General features: G+C 49.5%; 1 protein-coding gene across 1 annotated transcript in view; it reads left to right on the top strand.

Moving 5' to 3' along the window:
* UBE2A (ubiquitin conjugating enzyme E2 A) overlaps nucleotides 1-23135 on the top strand; it is a 186185-nt gene that overhangs the window by 136022 nt on the left and 27028 nt on the right. The window contains exon 5 of the mRNA XM_086918559.1: nucleotides 21640-21728. Within this exon, the coding sequence (XP_086774685.1) occupies nucleotides 21640-21728 (89 nt within the window). The remainder of the gene's footprint in view (nucleotides 1-21639; nucleotides 21729-23135) is intronic.

The raw sequence follows: 23135 nt of genomic DNA, 5'->3' as shown, positions 1-23135 counted from the left end.
AGGGGTGCCCACAGGTAGTGAAAGGATGCCCCGGGGGTTAGTTAAAGACAGAGAAATCGTCTTCATCCCTAAAATGGACCATCATTTATGAAGCCAGCCTAGGCGCGTAGGGACTGTCGTGGTGCCTCAGTACGTCAGGACATTCTGGACTGCCGCACCTAAGGTTAGTGCTATCTGTTTGCCTCTCCTAGACGTGAGCGGAAAGGTGATGGGATTGGGGAGGCCCAAGAGGATGTACACCGGGAATCTCCGGACCCGAGTATCAAAGTGGGACCAGTAATAAATACTCCCCCTCCCAGCGCAGCTGACCAGGGGATTTCCCAGTGTCGGAGGTGTGAATTTATACAGCTTTTTTTTTTAAAAACAGATTTTATTGGTTGCATAGTAAGCACATATTACGCAATGCTCTGTCATCCAGAGACATTCACCATTATCAATTTAACAATCACATTTGCAGTAATTTTCTATAATAAAGCATAATACACAAACATAACATGTAGCTATGAAACCCCCCCTCCACCCACCCGCGAGTCCCCCCTCTCCCCCCCCCCCCCCCCCCCCCCGCGCGCCGCTGCCTGGTCCACCTGCATCGTGTATAGCAAGTATATTGTGTATTGTGCACACCGATGTCACCACAGTATGTCATGACTGTCAAACTGTCAAGGGGGCTGGATTGCATTGTCCTCAGGTGGCGGATCCAGCTCCAGTCCACGATAGTCCGCCCACCTCTTCCAGATCCTGAAGTGCTTACGAGGGCAGCCCCTGGCAACATATATGGGTTGTTCCAGCCCCATACAGAAGTCCATTCCATTCCTCCAGGCCATGAGCGATGGAGCCCGGGGCGCCTTCCATGATCTTGCAATATCTCTTTGCCAGTGTGAGCCCTAGCAATAGTAAGTGGCGTTTATATCGATTGCCCCCTACCCCGGCCATAACGTGTAACAGGGCCAGCTTGGGATCCCTCTGAAGCACCCAGGCCAGCACCTCATCTAGACACCGGAACACCCCATCCCAGAATCTCCGTAACACCCTGCAGTCCCAGACTGTGTGCATTAGAGTCCCCACATCCAATCCACACCTAAGGCAGTCAGGGGACGCTACCAATCCCGCCCTCCACAAGCGCTGTCTAGTGTAATATGTACGGTGTAAGTATCTGAATTGGACGAGTCGCAGGCGCGTGGATATAGCAGCTCCTCTAGGACTTGCCAGTGCCTCCACCCAATCTTCCTCCTCCAATTCCCCGACATCCTGTTCCCATGCAATTTTAAGTCGTTGCAGATCGGAGGAGCAATGTCGTACAAGAGTTTGGTAGATGCGCGACAGTTTCTTGTCTAGCAGTTCCCCCATGAAGACTTTAGCTTCCAACGGGCTGAACTCAGGGAGACTTTCAAGCCCCACAACGTATGGAGTCAGGGCATGACGAAACTGGAGATATTTATAAAATTGAGTACGTTGCATCCCCGAACTCATCCCGTAGGGTATCAAAGGACTTAAGCACGCACCCGGACATAACATCCCCCAGGGTGGAAATGCCGATCCCATCCCATCCCCGGAAGCCAATTAATGTGTCCATCTGGGGCAACCGACCATTGCGCCACAATGGGGTCTCCTGGGTAAGAACATTCCACCACCCCATCCTATGCAAAGCCTGTCTCCACACCCTAAAGACCACCTGCGTGATGGACGGCAGGGACCTCCTGAGTGGTACCGAGTACAGTAGCGTGTGGACGGACGCAGTGCCCATCAAGGCCCTCTCAACTGCATATGCGGGGTCGCTCCTGTCTGCATACCACCAGTCATTTAATACCAAGAGGTGGGACGCCTGGTAATACGACAGTACATCCGAAGTGGCCAAGCCCCCAGTATATGTTGACAGGAAACATGTCCGCAGGGCAACTCGTGCGCCCCCCCTCCCACAGAAAACCACTCAATGCCGAGTTAAGGCGACGGAACCAGCCAGGCGAAACCAACACTGGATGGTTTTGCAGTTGGTAGATCAGGCGCGGGAGCGCCACCATCTTAACACCTTGGCTGCTAGAGGTTTTCCCCTCCTGTGCTGCAAAGTGGGATTTATCATTTTTCATGACTAGCTCAGCTCGTCAGGAGCATGGAAGGGGTTAACCCCTTCGAGGCTATTGACGAGCTGGGCTCGTCATCGCGCTTACCTGTCCTGCGCGGATGACAAGGCCAGCTCGTCACGTAACGCGGTATTTTCGAATTTGCCGCGCACAGCGGGAAAAGCCGCCGCAGCGATGCGGTTAAATGATGGCAGATCTACCGAGTATGGAGAGCGGCATCCTGGACCATACTTTCATGTCTTCGCGAGTGCGCTCCCAAATCGGGGTGATATTCCTTTCTCGGGCTATGTTCTCGTCTTCAGACAAAAATACTCCCAAATACTTTACTCCGTCAGTGGCCAACTGGAGCCCCCGCGCCCAATCTCCGACAGTCTGCGGGCCTCCCAGTATCCAGAGTGTAGATTTCCCGGGATTCATATAGAGGCCTGAGGTTTCGACAAAGATTTGCAAAATTCGCAGGAGCCCAGGTCAGTGAGGAAAAATAACACATCATCAGCGTAAAGGGCTATCCTGTCAGTCAGGCCCGCCGTCCACCGAAATCCCTCAAGCTGTGCGTCTTCGCACCCATCCTGCGAGGGGCTCCATAGCGAGCGCAAAAAGATACGGAGAGAGGGGGCAGCCCTGTCTCGTCCCTCGTCTGATCTGAAAGAAGCGGGACCCCCCCCCTCGCGTGAGATCCGTATAAAGGAGTCGCACATAGGCCAAGAAGCGAGGGCCCAGGTTCAGGCGTCCCAGTAGGGCAAATAAATATGTCCAGCTCAAGGAGTCGAACGCCCTATCCATGTCCGCCAAGAACAGCGCCGCCTTTTTCCCCCAATCTCCGCCAAGCTGATATCGCGACCTGGGCCTGTCTAATATTATGGCGAGAGGCATGCTGTGGCATAAAGCCCGCCTGGTCCAGATGAACCAGATCTGTAATATATGGTTTAAGTCTGTTTGCTAGGGCCTTTGCCAATATCTTGGCCTCGGTATTCAGCAAGGAGATCGGGCGGTAGGACGCGTGGCTCTCCGGGGGTCGCCCTGGCTTTAGGAACACCACCACCTCCGCATGTCGCCAGTCCTGGGGCAGTGTGCCACTCTCGCGCGCCTCCTCTATAACTGGGCGAAGATGAGGACTCAGCTGCGTCTCAAAGCGCCGAAAAAATTCACTAGGGAACCCGTTGGGTCCTGGCGCCGTACCCGGGTTCAATTCTCCCAACGCCGTGGCTAGCTCATCATCTGTCAAGGGACGGTCTAATATTTCGCTAGCATCGTCTGAGACAACCTTCGGTGGGAGGTCGTCAATGAATCGTTGTATGACCCCTGCCTCCAGGCACTCCCAGGGCGCATATAATTCCTCATAAGTGGCAAAGCTTTCGGCGAGCGCAACAGGTTCCAAGATAGGTACCCTATCTTGGCTCACTATCCGGGGCAGTGGCTGGGCATGCATAATGCCTTGGCACAGGCGATGCAGCATCTTGCAGGATTTGTCGCCCCACTGGTATATACGACTGCACGTGACCAGCCAGACCGGTCGCGCTTCGTCCAGCAGCACTGTAGCATGTTGTTGTTGTAAGTAAGTACATTTTATTATGTATAGTTAATTAAAACCAGTACAATCGTTGCATTTAAAACTATTTATTAAAATATGATAAAAGAATGTAGTCTGTGTGATTGACCTTGTCGAAGAACATGCGATGAAAGACCGAGAGTAGTTGTCTGGCAGTGTTCCTTGAGCCTGGGCGGACTAAGCATTTGTAGCCCAAAGTTCGTCAGTTAGGTGCCAGAACCAATGGTTACCGCACGTTGTAGATTTAGCAGTCTTTGCTCTATCGTGGTCAGAAACTTAACATATCTACAGTTCAGTTTTGTATTCGCAGGGTTCAAGCATGCAAGCACAGCCTGCCTTCGCGTGCTGGTCCCTATCAGCTTGAACTGGACCCTTAGTAGCTGTCGGCGGACTTGTCGCAGCTCTTCACAGAGACAGGTCATGTGGAGTATGTCCCCCGTTGCTAAGTTGCAGAGCGGACAGATTTCATGGCCATTGCTCCTGAGCCATGGTGGTTGATGCTCTCTGCTGGGCAGGATCCCTAATCTATATTTCAAAAACTTCAGTTTGATATTGTTGTTGTGCCAACGCCAACTGCCGCCTAGCAGGTCTACCATCCTCCTCTCGACTCCTGCGCTCCAAAGCTTCTAGATCTGCCTCGCGCCGCACAAGGTCCCTGCGCCACTCCCTAGGCGCCGCTGCACACCACGAGATATCGACACCTCGCAAGCTGGGCTTCATCGCTTCCCAAAGCATCGCCAGGGAGTCTACAGTACCCACGCTAACAGATAGGAAGTGATCAATTTCTTTAGTCATGTGAGCACGGTAGGTGTCTTGCATCAATTGCCAAGGCGACATTCGCCACCTAAATGGCTGCTTAGCGCGACCAGTATCAAGTATGACATGGACCGGCGAGTGGTCGGACAATGCGCGTGGCAGTGTTTCCACGGACAACACCCTATTGGCCATTACCCTCGGAACAAACATAGTCCAATCTAGAGAAGGATTCCCGCGCTGTGGAGAAGTACGAAAAAGTCCCTGCGTGACCCATGCTTATACCTCCAGGTATCTACCCAATCAAGACCTGTGACCTGGGCCCACAACCTGTTTGCCGGACCCTCCCTCCCCAATGCATCCTGAACGCCAGCAGCACTTCGCCATCTATCACACGAGGTGTCCATGACCTCATTCCAATCTCCTCCTACAGTAGACAGAGCAGTGGGCATGTCTACCCAGAGGGACAGCAACCTCTCCACCAGGGGCCACTGTAATGGCAGCGGAGCGTATACGCTGCCAAGGAGTATAGTATCTCCTCCAAGTTTGCCTGCACAAATACAATCTGCCCTGCGTGTCGGCCCACGTGCGTTTATGAGTAAATGGGACCCTACGATGAATGAGGACTGCCATCCCCCTGGACCCTCTGGTAAATCCTGAGTGGTACGCATATGTGTGAAGCCACTTCGCTGGAGGCACAGCGCTTTAGTGGCAAGCAAGTGTGTTTCTTGTAACAATAGTATATCTGTTCCCCTCCTCCTTGCCAACGTGAATACCGCCCCCCTCTTCACCTTATCCAACAACCCCCTCACATTCCAGCTCATGATCCGTAGCCCACCTGGGCCTAGCCGCACTCCCTCACCATCAAGAGACATTTGTACAGTATTACATGTTGCAGCCCAGCCGTATACAAGCAGCATCGGCAAGTCTTGAAACAGTCCGCAAGCAGCAATTCTAGCACCTTCTCTCCCCCCCCCCCGTGCATGCAAACAACCCCCAACTACCACCCCCCCCCCCCCCCGCCTCCCCCCACCGCACCTCCCAAACACAGAAGCACCTGTCGTGGTCTGAGTGTGGTCCAGGCCCCAACGGGGAGCCAAGTACCACTACCCCCCCCCCCCCCCCCCCCCCCCACAGCAGCCCATAGAGAACTAGGCTGTTGCTTCCTCCCCCAACTAGGTTGAGTGTGGCCACCAGCCTAGGCAACATTTCACCTGGTCATCAACATCAGGCATACACATGGACCAAAAGTCAGTTTCCCCCAACAGTCAAGGCACTTCTTCCTGAGCCTCCTGGGCTTCCGGCACAGCGTCATCCCGATGGGAGGTCTACCCAGAGCGTGAGCCACGGCTCGAGCGCGACCTGCCACGGCGCTGGCGTTGCGGCTTAGGGCCTCCTCTGGCAGTGCTATTCGAGGAGGAGTCAGACTCCCCTCGTTTCGCCATGTTGGTCCGAATCTACACAATTTCATCCGTCCACTGAAAGACCTCTTCCGGAGTGTCAAAGAAAAATGTGCGGGACTGGAAAATGACTTGCAGCCTCGCTGGGTAGAGCAATGCGTATTGCAGCTTCAGGCCCCTGAGAAGAGCCTTAGCTGCGGTGAAGGATTGGCGTTGTTGCTGAACCTGTTTAGTATAGTCCGGGAAGATGAGGATATTTGCATTCTCGTATGTGAGCGTGCCCTTTAGTCTTTCCTGCTTCAGGATGTTGTCTCGATCTACATAATTCAGGAGTTTGGCAATCATTGGACGCGGGCGCGCACCAGCCGGGGGTTTCTGTGTGAGCGCACAATGGGCCCTCTCGACCACAAAACAGTGGGAGAGGACATCTGCTGGAATCCATCTCTCCAGCCATTGTGTCAGGAAGCGCTCCGCATTGTCCCCCTCACAGTTCTCCGGAAAACCAATAAAGCGGAGGTCACTGCGCCGGGCGCGCCCCTCCGCATCCTCAGCTCTCAGGGCCAGGCCCTTCTGAATTTTCTCCAGGGCCAAAACTCTCTTCTTCAGGGTAGAGACATCGTCCTCCGCCAACCGCCGGTCGCCCGCCAAAGGGAGTTATGATGGGCCGCCCGTTACCACTGCGCTGGCTCCTACTGATCCGCTGCGAGTCCCCTTGGCAGGAGCTCACTCGGCCGGGCAGAAAGCCTCAATAGGCGAGCACCGGGGTCCGATATGACCCCCGGGTCCTCAGTTACGGCCGCCTCTGCCCCACAACTTGTCACTTGGCCATCCACTGCCGCACAGGGTCTCCAACACTCCGCACTGACCTTGGGATGCAGCAGCGCCGCTCGTCTATCCAGTCTCGCCCTTCCGCCGAACTGCGCGGCAGTTGAAGAATCACAAGATGGCGGCCCCTCTCTCCGACTGTCTCCGGCCCAGGCACCTGCACCGGCTCACCGCCTCCGAAGCCACCCACTGCTATCCGGCAGGAGACGCGGTTCAACAGGATCTCTCGGTCCTGGGGTGTTCAGTGGGCACGCGCAGTGTCTATTCTCAGCGCGGCCGCCTCCGCCAAAATTTAGGCCCCGGCTTTACAGGCCTCGCCGGTCCGCTCCGATCGCGGCTCTCTGGCGGGACGCTCTCCAACCGCAGGAGCTGCCCCCGGCGCCGCCTCTCGCCGTAGGAGGATGCAACCGGGACTGGGCACCAATACAGAGTCACTGGAAACCGTTCACGATGACCAGGGCCAGGATTATTAGATCAGGATATCTGCTGGCTGGTCGGAGCTCACACTCTACACGACGGCCATGCTCGCCGGCTATGCCACGCCCCCGAATTTATACAGCTTTGATGTCAGTCGTGCATCGCTATGCCGTGTGATTAACCATTTCCCAAACGGCGTGAGCAGTCTCTCTGCACCTTCCCTCATCTCCCTGTGGAGCACCCAGTGCCTGATCTGTAAGTAGCGGTAACGCTCCATTTCATGAAGTCCGTGATCTGTACGAAACTCAGCGAAAGGGCGTGTTCCGGAAAGATAAAAAATGTCCTACGGAACGGCAGGCTTCCGTCATCCAATGGTGAAATTCCCCATAATCTAGGCCGGGTGAAAAGTCTGGGTTTTGTACAAAGGGTTTAATAGGAGATGGGAATGTCATGAGCCCCCTGGCGATAGCAGTCTTATCCCAAGTCAGTAATATGGGCCGCGTTACCTCCGAGAGGTACAGGATGCGAGGTCGTCCCTTGCGCTAAAGAATAAGGACTCCCCATAAAGGCCAGGCAGCTAGGGACCTATCCATGAATAACCAGTGTTTCTCGGATTCAGGACGTGACCACTCCACTAGCTCTCTCATCTGAGCCGCCCACCAGTACGCTAAGAGGTAGGGAACACCAAGTCCCCCATCCACCGGGTCCCTGTAAGATCGCAACGCAACCGAGCCCTCTATTCCCGCCAGATAAAGCTCTCTGTCCCTCTGCAGGGCCGATATAACTCCAGACAGGGGCATCAGTGGAAGAGTATGGAATAGGTATAGACTTTCAACAGCAAGGGCCCAAATACCTGTCCAGTGGCTTTAAACGGTATCACCCTACCCGCTGTTTGAGGTCTGCTGGCCAGAACCTGCTAATAGTCCCCAGATTTAGGTTGTCAACTAAAGGAGGGAAATCTGTTTGTCCTGGGAGCTAAGGCCTGGAACAAGCTTCCGTTGCACCTTCGGTCACTGTCCCATGAAAATCACTTTAGGGAATCCTTAAAAACTTGGGTGTTTTCCCTCACAGATGCTGCATGCAGGGCACTAGTGTACGGTATGTGTTCACCAAATGGCTTCTTTCCCTCCAACCTATTTTCATCCGGGTTGGTTGAGCGTCAAGATACTCCTTGGAGTGGTAGGAACGCTACATAAGTGTCCATTACATTACATTACAATCTGGGGCAGTAACACCATCTTCACCGCCGCGATCCGGCCCAACCACGAAAAGGATTAGGGTTTCCAATTGCGGAGGGAATCACAAACCTGTCTCAAAAGTGCCATGTAATTCGACTATCTAGTGGCAGAAATGGTGGAAGCCACCCGGAGGCCCAGGTAGGTAATAGAATCATGGACCCATGAATCTGAAAGGTGCGCTGTAGAAGTTCCAGCGTCTTGGGCTCTAATGATAAATTAAGAAATTGCGATTTATGCACATTGATCTGAAAGCCCGAGGCTAGCGCAGACCGGGCCAGTTCGTCTACAAATGCCAGCAAAGATTCCAGAGGATGTTCTAAGGTCGCCGCCACGTCATCAGCATACAGACAGAGTTTGTGCTCCGAACTCCCGAAGTGTGCTCCTTTAATGGCTGGATCGTCTCGGACTCTTTGAGCTGGAGGCTCCATACAGAGAGCGAAGAGGAGCGGCGACAGCGGACACCCTTGTCTGGTTCCCCTGAGAATAGAGAAGGCGGCTGACGCCACACCATTCACCCGCACCGTAGCTGTCTGGTTTGCATAACTCTGGAAGTGCCAATCAAAAAGCGATCCGGGAGGCCGAAATGGACCAACGTCGCCCGGAGGTACGGCCAGTGAACCCTGTTTAATGCCTTTTCGGCATCGACCGAGAGGATCCTGTGTTCTGCCCGGAAGCGCTCCGAACGGTCCATCCAGTAGAGGAGCCGTTTGGTATTATCGAACACTGTCGCCCAGGAACAAAACCGGATTGGTCGGGTCTATCCGACCAGGAAGATGGGGGGGGGGAGGTCTGGCTGCTAAGATTCCGGTAAAGATCTGCAGGTCCACGTTGAGTAAGGATATGGGGCGGTAAGAGCCGCAGAGACGTTTATCATTTCCTGGTTTAGGAATTACTGTTATCAAGGCCTCCAACATGGAGGGCGGGAGGGAAGAGGTTGGTGACGACCCAACTGAGTTAAAAACGCACACTAAAAGCGGGGCACACGTTCCACAGAACCTTTTTATAAAAACCAGAGGTGTACCCATCAGGGCTGGGCGATTTTGTTAAGTTTCAGGCGAGCAAACGCTGAGATGACCTTCTCCAGTCGAATGGGGGCCTCCAGGTCCGCTGCCTGGTTTGGAAGCAGTCTGGCTGTAGCTACGTCATGGAGGTATCGAGTCTGTTCAGTCTCAGGTAGGGCTTGGGCATAGTATAGCGTTTCGTAGAAGTGCCTAAAAGCCTTCACTATCTTAGTGTCCTTGCCACTCTCCCCCCCCCCCCCCTTCCTCCACGGGGGATCCGTATCTCAGTGACTCTGTCAGCCTGTTTATGCGCTCAGACGGTTTGCGAGAAGACACCCACAGCGATCTCCTTCTCTATAAAAGTCATGTTTGAGGCGAAGGGCCGCATATTCAGCTCTGTCGACATCCAATCCCGCCAACTATGCCCGGGCCGCCTTTAGAAGTTGCCAGACTCTGGGAGCACCAGTCCGCTGCTGGTTGCGCTCCAGCTCAATGACCTCGCTCATCAAGCGGTTCAGTTTCTCCTGTCCGTCTCTTTTGTTGGCCGAAGTTATGCCAATGAAAATCCTTCGAATCACCACCTTCATCGCCTCCCATAAAGTAAGTTTTTCCCAGTCTTCGATAGGGTCCCTGTCTGGCCCCATATTTGCCCAGAGCAGTCCATGCCGCCATCTAATACCATATTAAAGTCCCCCCCCGCCCCCCTTTTTTAATAAAACCCTCCTGCCCACTATTGGCAACATATACAGAGGCTATTGAGAATGTGTATGTATCTAAAGTGAAGGTGTAAGCTAAGAACCTCCCTTTAATTTCAGCCTGTTTGCTACCAACACGTCCCGAGAACCTAGAAGATACCAAGATAGCAAACCCAGCAGTTTTAGAAGTGGCGAAGGAGAACATCCGGTGAGGGAACGCCCTTGACCTCAGCCGGTAGGTATCAGCAGGGAGCAAGTGCGTCTCCTGGAGTAGGCAAATATGGGCGTTGAAGGCTCAAGGTAGGACAGGAGGGCTTGGCGCTTAGTGGGGTTGTTCAGCCCCTTCACGTTCAGGGACACAATGTGAATTTCAGGAGGCTTATGGGTATAGACTCAGACTCTCTATACTTAGCAGTACTGTCTCTGTAGTAGTTGGAGGCATAGTGGGATAGCATAGTACAACCCTTAATAAGCATCTGAGGAGGAGGAGAGTACCCAAAAACCCCAAACAAAGAACGTAAAAGAAGAAACCTTGATATGAATAGTCCACAAATGTCCCAGGCGGTTTGCCCGTGGGCAGACGTGGGATGGATAGCAGGAGCCTCTACCACCGCGCCCGGTTTAACCCAACCAGAAAGCTAAAAACGGTTCCTCCAAAGTTATAGGCCAGTCCGCGTTGTTGGAGACGTCTGATAGGGACTGAAGAACTGTCGAGCATTCTTTAGCAATCATATCTGGATCCGGGCGAGAGCCGAGTGGCGAGGTTCCGACTCTCTGCCAGCGGTTGTTGTCATCTCGGTGGCTGGAGGTGGTAGGTTTCTCTGGTTCGACGCGGTCAGCCTCCGGGAGCCGAAGGAGAGGGGTCGCTTCCTCCAGAGAGCGTAGCTGGCGGAGTATGCCTTCCCATTTGAAAATGAGACGAAATGGATGCCCCCAGGAGTAAGAGATATATTTGGAATTGAGAAATGTAGTAATGGGACGGAAGTCGGTTCGTTTCTGCAGTGTGGAACCTGCCAAGTCTTGAAAAAGAAGTTGCCTGCATGAGCGAAATTCAATGGGATGATTGGACAGTGCCTCGCGTAGAATGCGCTCCTTGAATTTAAAGTCATGAACACATGTCAAGATATCGGGTGGAGGGGGTGTTGGTGATCTCTTGAAGCCCACTAGGTGCGTCCGGTTTAGTCGGATTTCCTGGTCTGGGGGACCTCCTAGAATGTGACGGAACATATCTAGGACGTAGGCCTCAATGACCTGCTCCTCTGCCCCCCGAGGGTACCGCCCGGATCTTTCTATTGCAGTGAGAGCAGTTCTCTAGATCCTCCGTGTGGGATTGAAGATCCAGCTGCTGATCTTGTAGCTGGTGCACCTCTTGTTAGAGCAGGGATACCTCTTCATCTCTGGCCGCTGTCTGGTTTTCAAGGTCATCCACTCGCTCCCCCACGGAATCTGTCTTTGCGCATCTTGCAGATTTCAACTGTGCGGTCTTTCTACATGGTGTGCCCTCGCTCTCCTCTGTGCCATGTTCAGCCCAGAACCCCAGGTCTCACTCTGCGAGGGATCTGGCTCCGGTCCTCGCCGCTTCCGACCACCGCCACGCAAGGCTCAGCCGTCCCCCCAGAGGAGAAATTCGAGACTGGAGAGTGAGATGTCGCAGGCAGCCGCAATGATTATCGGGGCACTTGTACGTCAGCTCACCACCAGGCTTCATCTGCAGGGATCGTTGCCGCCATTTCGTCTCATTGCCGGACAAGACACTTCGCCGCCTCACGTCAGCAGGCAGGCCTCTCTTCCGCACTCGTCTTCGCCGTCCGAAGGCTGCATTGCACACACCTCGCCGCGGCTTCAATCTGTGGGGCGCGCCCCCCTGGGGGGGCGTGACACCATCCCAGGGGGGGGGCCCACTCCAATCTTACCTTTGTTTGGAGAAATCTGGTATGGCTGGAGGCGGGTGCGAGGGGAAATCGATGGGGCACTACGTGCCTGTTCTTTTGTCTGGGTAATTCTCACAGGAGGGGGTTAATTCACGGAGTTGACAGCTTCAGCTGCAGTGCGAGGCAAGGAGTCTCCTCTGTTAAAAATGAAAGCAAACAAACCTACATGCTTTCGGTTTTAGCAGAGGAGACCCCTTGCCTCCCACTGCAGCTGAAGCGGTCAACTCAGTTAATTAACCCCCTCCTGGGAGAGTTAGCTCTTCCCAGAAAGGAGACAAAGTTTCCAGAGAAGTTTTAAGGCATGGGCAAAGTGGGCTCTGGCCCAGGGCCCCAGCCTTTCAAAGGTGGTGGAAGTGAAGGGTGGGTGGTGGGGCTGGGGGGCTGAAAGAGCCAGATCTGTTATACAGATTCCTGCCCTCATGACCTTGAGTAATTTTTAAACATAATGTTTTAAATAGCGTTTTTTTATCATTCATATTTAATGTGTATTAGACATTTTGCAGACAAAATGTGTTATGCAAGGAAGCCATAGTTGCTGCTTTTTCATTTTATGAAACTAACATCCATTGACAAAGCCTATTTTCATGGATTGTTGTAGGTCTAATGTTACTGGATGCAATAATAGAAACAGCAAAATACCAGTCGCTGCACATTATGCTCAGTACATATTTTTAACTTCAGTGTTTTAAAGACACGCCCTTATTTACATCAGACAGGCCCCTTGGAGAGACCCCCAGTTTTTTCTTCCCACTTAAAGCCTTGTAAACAACACCATGTCACAGTTCCCTGAGGTTCTGGCGCTGTGCATCATGCATGATTCATGACTTCCAAGTTTTCAGATTGCCTATGTACAGGGGCATAGTGACCCCCACCCCCCACCTCACCCCACCCCTTGCTTTAGGAAATACAGCAGGGGCTAAGTTCTTGATGGGCCTCTTCTGTCTGCAACTCTACAGACAAATGCTTAGCTCATAATTAATGTGAAAAGGGGGTGAGTGAATAAGTGAAGGAATGGGTGAATAGCTGGATGGATTAGTGAAAGTATGAATGGATGAGTGAAGGGGTGAATGGAAGGGTGAGGGAAAGGATGGATAGATGAGTGAATGAGTGGAAGGATGGATGAGAGAAAGGGGAAATAAATAGATATATGGTTGGAATGGTGGATGTATGGTTGGAATGGTGGATGTATGGGTGGAATGGTGCATGTATGGGTGGAATGGTGCATGTATGGGTGGAATGGTGCATGTATGGGTGGAATGGTGCATGTATGGGTGGAATGGTGCATGTATGGGTGGAATGGTGCATGTATGGGTGGAATGGTGCATGTATGGGTGGAATGGTGCATGTATGGGTGGAATGGTGGATGTATGGGTGGAATGGTGGATGGATGGGTGGGTAGAATGGTGGATGGATGGGTGGGTAGAATGGTGGATGGATGGGTGGGTAGAATGGTGGATGGATGGGTGGGTAGAATGGTGGATGGATGGATGGATGGATGGGTAGAATGGTGGATGGATGGGTAGAATGGTGGATGGATGGGTAAATTGGTGGATGGATCAGTGAAATGGTGGATGGATCAATGAAAGGGTGGATGATCGACGAGTCAATGGGTGGATGGATGAGGGAAATGATGGATGGGTTGATGTATTGATAAGTGAAAGGGTGAATGAATGAATAGATGGATGGATGAGTGAAAGGGTGGATGTAAGGATGGATGGATGAGTGAGTGAGGAGGGTAGATGGACAAAAGGATGGATAGAAGAGTGAAAGGGTGGATGAGTGGTCAATGGATGGATGGATTCATGAGTGGATGAGTAAATGTATGAGTGGGTGGATGGGTGAAGGGTGGATAGAAGGATGGGTGGCGAAGTGAAAGGGGAATGGAGAGCGAAAGGGAGGATGGATAGATGGATGAGTGAAAACATGGATGAATGATTGGCAGAATGGATGGGCAAATGTGTGCATGGATGAGTGAAAAGAAGAACAGAAAGATGGATGAGTCAAAGAATGCATACATGAGTGAAAGGGAGGGTGGAGAGCAGGAAGAAAGTATGGATGGATGAGTGAAAGGTTGAATGGGTGGACGGATGAGTGACTGGGTGGATGGATAAGCAAGTGAAATAATGGCTGAATGGGTGAAAGGGTAAATGTTTGAATGGATGGGTGGAAGAGTGGATGGATGAGTGAAAGGATAGCTTGGGTGAAAGGATGGATGGATGGATGAGTGGATGGATTAGTGAAAGGATGGATTGGGTGAAAGGATGGATGGATGATGGATGGATGAGTGAAAGGGTGGATGGATGAGTTAGATGATGGATAGGTTTGCAAACGGTTGAAAAGGTTTGGATATGGATGGGACACAGATAAAAGGACAATGAACGGTGAAAAAATTAAAAGATGACAAAATGTACATGATAAATGGGGAGGGTTGTGATGACTTACTTTGCTTTCTTGGTGCCATAAGAGCTGTAGTTCAGAGTGGGAGGTATTTAAATTGTCTGGCTACTGCCTTGCCTATGTGTTACTATTCTGTATTCTATGTGTGCTCATGTGTGGGATCTATACACCATGCATATGACCTTTTGCGTGACATCCAACTGCTACTTGAATGCAAAGCCTCCATAAGCAAAGTCAGGTTCCATATTTTAAGTTCCACTTAATGAAACACCCATAATGTGTTCCCTATAGTGGGTTCATCACAGCAATCCTCCCTTTAGTTCACTTATGCATGGTGCTTTACATCTTACAATTTATTTATTAAGGAGTTTGTGAGATTGGGTTCTCAGCACTTGCGGTTTTAAAGACTAAGTACCGTTCCAGACTGGATGTGGAGCACAACCTGAGGATGGCAGTAGCAAAAATCCACCCATAGATTGATAGTCTAAATGTGGGTAAACACCGTCACATTCATGTTGGTGGTGTTATTATTAATATATGTCCTGTGTAAAATAAAGCTTCCTAGTGAATAGAATTTGCGCACATTTTATCTTGGAAAATTTATGTTTTGAGCTGTGCAATACACCTCTCATTTCACCACACCCACTCACAAACCTCCAGTTTACTAAACACTCTTATTGTGTTGAACATTATTTGCCGGATATGGCCTGTAATATGTGCGTGGCAGTCGATCATGTAGTGTACCAGATTACAGAAATTTCTGTCAGGTGGTGGGGGGCCCAACATCTAAAAAATAATTCAGCTGGGGGGGCTCAACCTAAAAAAGTTTGAAGGCCTCTGTGCTAGGCCGATCGTGGCCTCGATCGCGGTGGCACTGTCGGGCTCCGAAGTTGGCTGTCCCGGGATTCTGCCGCGTCCAACAGCGGTCAACTGTGCCGGGGAGATGTCTGGGCCCCAGGGAGGTCCGACGATGTGAACTGTGTCACTCTGGTCAAGGCTATGTAAGCTGGGCCCGGATGGCAGGACGGAGCCGCGCCATCTTGGCCGGGCCCCCTTAATTTTGTTTTTAACAGCAGTCCGGTGCGTCCCCAGGGCTCGGACATGCTGCAATGGAGGGTTATCAACAAACTGTTCCTGCATCCTTCACGGCCGGGCTCAGCTCCGCCGCAGCACCAGCAGCAAAGTGCTGGGCCTTGCTCCGCCTGTCTCCCGGCCGGGCTTGGCTCCGCCGGGCCCCTCCCACCACCAGTGACGCCCTCACAGCGCCAGGAGGCGCATAAAGGCAGCGCCAGGGCCGAGTCTTGTTGGGGGTTATCAACAAACGGTTCCTGCATCCTTCACGGCCGGGCTCAGCTCCGCTGCAGCACCAGCAGCAAAGGGCCGGGCCTTGCTCCGCCTGTTTCCCGGCCGGGCTTTGCTCCGCCGGGCCCCTCCCACCACCAGTGACGCCCTCGGCAGCGCCAGGAGACGCGTAAAGGCAGTGCCAGGGCCGAGTCCTGTTGGGGGTTATCAACAAACTGTTCCCGCATCCTTCACGGCCGGGCTCAGCTCCGCCGCAGCACCAGCAGCAAAGGGCCGGGCCTTGCTCCGCCTGATTCCCGGCCGGGCTTGGCTCCACCGGGCCCCTCCCACCACCAGTGACGCCCTCAGCAGCGCCAGGAGGCGCAGAAAGGCAACACCAGTCCCTCGTCCCGCAGGCACGCGCCGGGACAAGGGCGGGACAGTCTATGACCGTCTATGACCGTCTATGACAGGAAGAGGCAGGGCTGGGCCATATACTCTGGCCAAACCATGTCGGGACCTCTGGAGATTCAGGACACTGACATCTGGTAAAGTGTTCACACGGTAGACTGTTTGGTAACCACATTATTGTGTTTTGATTTCCCCTTTGTACAGCTTTGGACACATACCCTGTTTTATTCCCCCCCCCACTAGTACTAACCTAGGAAATAGGATTAACCATGTCAAGTGCCACGCAGGAGAAATTCACATCGGGGGCAGGCCCTATTGATAACTACCTGGTGAAGATGGGAAACAAAATCAATAAAGATAGGAGGGCCTCTCTAGGTAGGGGAAGCCCACATGATCCTGCCCTAGATTCCCCGACCCCTCTGGAGAATCCCCCAGAGGTTGCTACCCCTGAAATGGATCCCGCTGTGGTTACCACGGTGGTAGCCCAGGTTCACTCTGAGCCTCATCTAGAAGTTTTAAATACAGCAAGTGTCGACAATGAGGAGGCACAGTCTATTACAAGACCAGTTAGAACCTGCAGGAAACAGCAAAGCAAAAGGGGGGGGGGGAAGTCTTCAAAAAGAAGGGTAGATATCTCTATACCAGCAAAAAACAACATGGATGAGTCTATCATAATACAGGATGAAAGTAATGTGGCTAATAATAAAATAAGTTCAGACCAATTTGCCCAATTACTTTACTCCCTGGAAGCCAAGTTCGAAGCAAAATTAGAACAGTATGTCCAACCCCTAGTGCGTAAACCCGACAGTGTTACTGCCGAAGTAAAGAGGCTAGGATGGCTGTTAGCCAAACAATTAGCTGTGGCTGACAGTATAAAACCGGTTGGGAAGGGCATAGGGGGGGCCAGAGCAGGAAGTTAGAGCTGAAAATCAGCTGCAACCCACCCAGCCCATAACTAGAACTGACCCAGTTACCCCGGCCCCTACCACTGTAGCGAGTGTAGCAACACGACCGACAACAGGGCCTGATGGTACTTCTAGCAACAATCATGCTAGGAGAAGTAAATTTATCAACCTTCCCCCGGATTGTCCCGCCCTATGATATGCATTCGGCCCAGACACCCGAGGAATCGCATGACTCCCTCAAAAATAAAACTGTGTCGTGGTTGAACAGGAGGTGTGGTTTCCCTATAAAATTTGCCTCTGACATTATAACAACCAGAAGGGCCAACTGGATTGGCCCCTCTAGAAAGAATTTTAGACACCCACAACATGTGGCTACAGTTTTGTTAAGGGCAGCTTCTATGACGTACGATGCCAATAGTATTTGTGTGCGCCCTCTTGGGTTCTTTTATAATCACCTTACTAGAGCCCCCCCATATAGTGCGAGACTGAGACCTTATACACCTGTCATGGATCATATGATAAGTTGGAACGTTGCTGGCCTGCGTTCCAAGAGAGATGATAGTAATTGGTTAAATTTTGTTAAACAACATGATATTGTGGCTCTTCAAGAGACCTGGGATAAGGACTGTGATTTTTGGGTGGATGGTTTCACGTCGCATTTTGTTCCTGCACTGAGATCGTCAGCAGGTAGAGATAGAGGGGGCCTTGTGCTATTGGTATCTGTGAATGTAAGGGGGAGAGTTAAAAGGGTAGATAGTGCCTCCCATAATTTTCTTATTCTGGAACTAAGTCTCACTAATAACACCAAATTAATTCTAGTGAACTGCTATAATTCGCAGATTCCCCAAATGAACATTTGGTTTGGTTGACAGACTTTTTAATTACTTCTAATGCAAAGCAAACCACTTTTTGCCAATATATCTTGTTGGGCGATTTTAATGTGCATTTATGTAGTCAGAACTGTCTATTAATTGATAATGATGGGCCAGATTTCACATCCCCGCAGCATTTCGAGCATAATCACAAGGGGGAAGCACTGGAGAAACTCCTGTCCAATAACGATCTGTTTGAAGCAGGGTTTTTTGATAAAAGTACCCGTGATGCCACGTATATAGGCAGGGATTGTGAAACAATAATTGACTACATATTTCTCTCTTCAGGACTTTTAAATATGTAATTGCTTATAATGCTATACCTTCTACTTTTAATGACCACAATCCTGTGATGATTGAGTTAGTAAATGTTTTTTTTTTTTTTTTGCTTTTAAATAAAACTGTTCCGCCACAGGCTGTAGTGGAGGTTAAAGCCAAAGACCAGGGGAGGAGGTTAAAATGGAGTAAGGTTGTGCCAGAAGAGGTTTTTCATACCATCACCGCTAAGGCCGCCCAGGATTTAAACATCTGTGGAGATCCCCTCTCTAATGGGGAGGATGTAATAACCTCATATGAAGCTATCTGCTCCCAAGTGGCTAAAGAACTAACGCCCAAATGTCGACCAGCAAAAAATAAACCGGTAATGGGCTGGTTCGACCACAAATGTACTAAAACTCAACCTTCTCAAAAAAGCTCTTCAGGAACAACCTAGGAATAAAGTTCTGGTTGCCCAGCTTAGGAGAGAGTATTCAAGAGCAGTTCAGGAAAGGAAAAATGAAATTAAACACGATGCATGGGCTGAGCTTATGGATAAAGCAACCCTAAAAGATAGTGCCAAGTTTTGGTCTATTATTAATACCCCCTTGTTTTCCTGTACTCAAAATACTGTCCTAGAAGTAAATATTGCAGAGGACGACTGGTTGAGCCACTTTGAAAAAATTTATGGATGTCATCTAGAACTGGAAACTTTTGTGGCCCCAGCCTCAGAACCTCCTGTTATGCCAGTAAGGTTTTACTTAGCAGAAGTTGTCAAAGCAATTGAGGGCACAGCAGGACGAAAGGCACCAGGCCCGGATGGGGTACCCTCAGATATGTACAAGGCAAACCCTATGTACTGGGCAAATATCTTGACCAATGTCTTCAACACCTCGGCCTGTGTAGGATTCCCTAAGTCCTGGTCTCGATCTATAATAATTCCAGTGTTTAAGAAGGGTCAAAGGGGAGACCCTAGATGCTATAGGCCTATATCCTTGCTAGATTCTAGCAAGGATAACAGGGTGGGCTTTGGACAATAACATACTGTCCGACGCCCAGTATGGCTTTAGATCGGGGAGGAGCACGGAGGACCAATGTCTGAACCTACACCTAATTATAGCTAAATACACGAAGGCGGCTAGGGGCTCTATTTTCCTGGGCTTTATGGACTTGTCCACGGCCTTTGATCTAGTTAATAGATCAAGGTTGTGGACAACGCTCCTGGAGATGGGCCTTGATCGGTCCCTTTTGTATTTTCTGGCCGAGCTGCATAAAGCCCTAAATGCCTCAATTAGGATGACGAACGAGGGGAAATGCACGTCCAGTTATAAGTCGGGTAGAGGGGTGCGTCAGGGATGTATCTTGGCTCCCATGTTGTTTACGCTGTATGTAAACTCGCTGGAGGTAAATTTGTTAACAGCTACTCCTGACATCCAGCGCATGGGAGGAACACCAATCCCGGTGCTCCTCTATGCCGATGACGCTGTCTTATTAGCTAGGACCCCGCTGGGCCTACAAAGATTGCTGGACTCTTTTGGGGATTTTATGAAAAGCCTGGATCTGGTGGTAAATCATGGCAAATCTCATGTTATGTCGTTTGGTGTCTCAAAAAATAAAGTCAAGACCTTTTACTGTGGCAGTGAAGAAATCACCAGAGTAAAAGTATTTACATATTTGGGAGTAGTTTTTGATGATAGGGGAACTTGGTCCCCACAGCTCTCAATAAAGGTAAGCGCAGTGAGAAGTTCTTCTGCTGCAGTGTTAGGATTCGCTAAAAGATTGGGGGGGAAACCCTTTGAGGCGATCTTGGCAATCTATAAAGCCAAGACCATATCTATCGCAAGGTATGGGGCTGCAATATGGGGGTTTACCAAACCCGTCCCCATTCAAACAGAAGAAAATAAATTTTTACGGTCCCTTCTAGGCCTTCCACAATCCACAGCTACCCACTCTGTCCATCTTGAGTTGGGGATAGGATACATAGCAGATATAATTAAAATTGCCCCTATCCTGCTATGGATCAAAATTTGGCTGAATTCGTACCTTTCCCTAAACCACAAGATTCTAAAGGACTGTATCAACCTAGATAATATGAAGGAAATCCAGTGGTTGTCTTATATAAAAATGTTAGCTGTGTATATGGGGCGCCCTGAGATTTTTTTCAATCCAGAATCTCTATGTAAGGCTGACATAGCTTGGGTAAAAACAAATTTTACTAAGCTAAGTGAGGCAGAGCGGGAAGCAGTAGAATTATGTAAACCATCGGTCAGGGGACATGTTCTGGTTACTTTGTCATTAGCGATGTCTCCCTACTTGTCCATAGTGACTAATTCTTTTCATAGATGGCTATTGACAAAATTCCGTTTCAACCAAATACATATGGTACTTTGGGATTTGCAGGGCTGGAGTAGGCTTGAGGATGCTGCTCCGTGCAAATGTGATGATTTTTCCCCCCCAAGACACCTTGCACTTTATGATCTTTTGTCCTTTGTACCATGAGGCCAGGAAAAGGTTTATTCTCCTATTACTGAAAAAGATGAATTTTATTCAATGTAAACCTGCTTTAATGTTTTTACAACTGTTGGAATCCCCTGAAGTCGTTTTGTGTCGCCAGCTTCCTTGCTGCGTCTGTTAGAAGCAGGAGGGTTCTAACGGACGCTGTACAAGAAACTCAATCCTTTAAATATAATGACTATGTATACGGATCAATGGCTTTAAACGTGCAATTGACTGTTTATGATTTTTAAATGTTTTTTGCACTGTATTTTTACCTTATAAAACATATTTTTAACAAATATGTTTAACTTTTTGTATGTGTATAGCATACTTTTATGATTTTAAATAATCAAATAAAGTGGTTTGACTTGACTTGATGTAAGCTGGGCCCGGATGGCAGGACGGAGCAGCGCCATCTTGGCCGCGCCCCCTTAATTTTGTTTTTAACAGCAGTCCGTGCGTCCCAGGGCTCGGACATGCTGCAATGCTGAGCTCATTATCGCCCCACCCTGTCCATGCATAAATAACGCAGCCTTCCGCTTTTGTTTTGTTCGTCATACCAGCACGGAAGCTTCCTCCCCTCCTCCCAGCGCCTCTCCTCCTCACCCCACCACCCTCCCACTGCTTGGTATTTGAAGTCACTAGTAACGTCTTAATTGTAGCAGTGCATAGTTTTATTTTCTCCTAACTTTCACTGGTCGTGACATCGCACCCTGCAGTCTGCATAGGGCGCGGATGCAGCATTTGTAATGCAATAGGTCTTGTATTTGCGAGAGTTTATGCTATTGGTGTTGTAAATGACAATGCCTTTAATTTATCTGTTTTTAAAAAAATGCATTGTCATTCAGAATTCTAGTAGATGAAACCCTTGCAAATGTGAGACTTATTGCATTGCAAATGCTTGTTTAGAAAAGTGCTTCGGGCCACGCCCTTGGTCAGGGTCTATTTAATGCATATGAATTTAATGAAGAAACTATTTAGCCTTGCAGTTAAGGCAACTTTTACTACGTTGTGATTGATATACAATTACTTTTATTGATGTTACTGTGTTTCTCTCTGTTCAAACTTGTCAAGAATTGAGTTGCTGCATATTTTTTCAAGCATTGTTAAAAAGTAAAAACTTTTTTGTTTCTAGTCTATGCCGATGGCAGTATATGTTTGGATATTCTTCAGAACCGTTGGAGTCCCACCTATGATGTGTCCTCAATTTTAACATCCATACAGGTATGCACCGATAAAAGACTGTTTTCGAATGAACCAATGTAGATTTACTGTTTATAACTATTTAAAGGGTCAATCCAGGCAGAAGGGGAAAAAGATCCCTTAATCCCATCATGATATAACTCCACTCGGTCTCACCCACCTATAGACATTCTAGAAGTGCCTTTGTTTGATGTCTGCTTTGATTTCTAAATTCACTGGATGGCCCCTTTGAAGCAATTCTGTAAACCTGACCCATTGTTCTCAGTTTAGTTTTAGTTCCTGCAAAATGTTATACTCCTATGTTAGGCATTCTGTTTTTGATTACTTATTCTGCAACCAGTTTAAAAGCAGCAGGCATGTGACTGCTCTTCTAAGAGCCTTTACTATGAACAGGAAGCATTGTAAGCAGATTAAGAAGTGTCTGCTGCGTATGTGCCAGCTACATGTGGACTTCGTTGTGGGAGGAGAAAAAATCCGAAACCAGGCACTGCGTTAAATTTTGGGGACAAAGGATTAATGGTTTTTTTCTCTTCTTATATGCTTCTCACTATTACACTAAGTTTACATGAAATGCAAAAAAATCTTAGTGGCAATGAAAAATTGTATCTGGTGGAAAGAGTGGGTGAGACACTACAAGGCGATTATAGCCCTAACAATAAATAAAGTACGTTAGGATTTATGTACTGTTGATTATCTCTTCTGTGTAAGAAACAATGAGCGCTGGTGGAGATGAAAAACCTAGTTAAAAAACCTTTTGAATTAATGTGAATTCATACTGTAGAAATTTCCTTTTCTTCAGTTCGAATTGTCAGCGATCACTTTGGAAAGTATTCTGTATAAACTTTTCAAGGAGGGATTGAAGTGCTCTTTGGCATTCCCTTACAATGTGAGTGTCTGTGTTTCCTGACGGCGAGGTTCAAATGGCCCAACGTCTATAATTTATCCTGCTTCAGTATTTGAGTGTTATTTCTCTGACACTATTTGGAAAAAAGCGTCCGGAACTCTTTGCCAATCTCAACGTCCATAGTTGCCCCTGACCTCAAATGTCCTAGTGTTGAACTTGTGCTGAAGACTTCCCTACTGTCTTAAATGTCAGTTGGTACCTCTGGACTAAGAAGAAATCTGAGGGACAGAAGTGAGCCAAAACTGAATAGCTGCTATAGACCGAGAAAACCGATCATCAAGAAATGTAAAAAACAAAAAAAAGGAAAATAACAAAAAGGGCAATTAAAAAAAGTGTAATTCTTCAATTCCGGACCCACCCAATAGATGACAGAATAATACACAGCATATGAATCCAGAAAAGATTCACGCTGCAAAACTACACCGACTGGTAAACTATACATTTTCATCAAGACTGCCTCAGTGCTTAGAACATATCAAGTCATAGGAATGTAACCATTTTATTGGAATCCTACGAGGAGGGTA

This window comes from Lissotriton vulgaris, chromosome 4_1, assembly GCF_964263255.1.
Source record: "Lissotriton vulgaris chromosome 4_1, aLisVul1.2, whole genome shotgun sequence".
Lineage (NCBI taxonomy): Eukaryota > Metazoa > Chordata > Amphibia > Caudata > Salamandridae > Lissotriton > Lissotriton vulgaris.
Note: the sequence above shows the minus strand (reverse complement) of the source record. Positions and strands in the feature narration are given on the sequence as shown.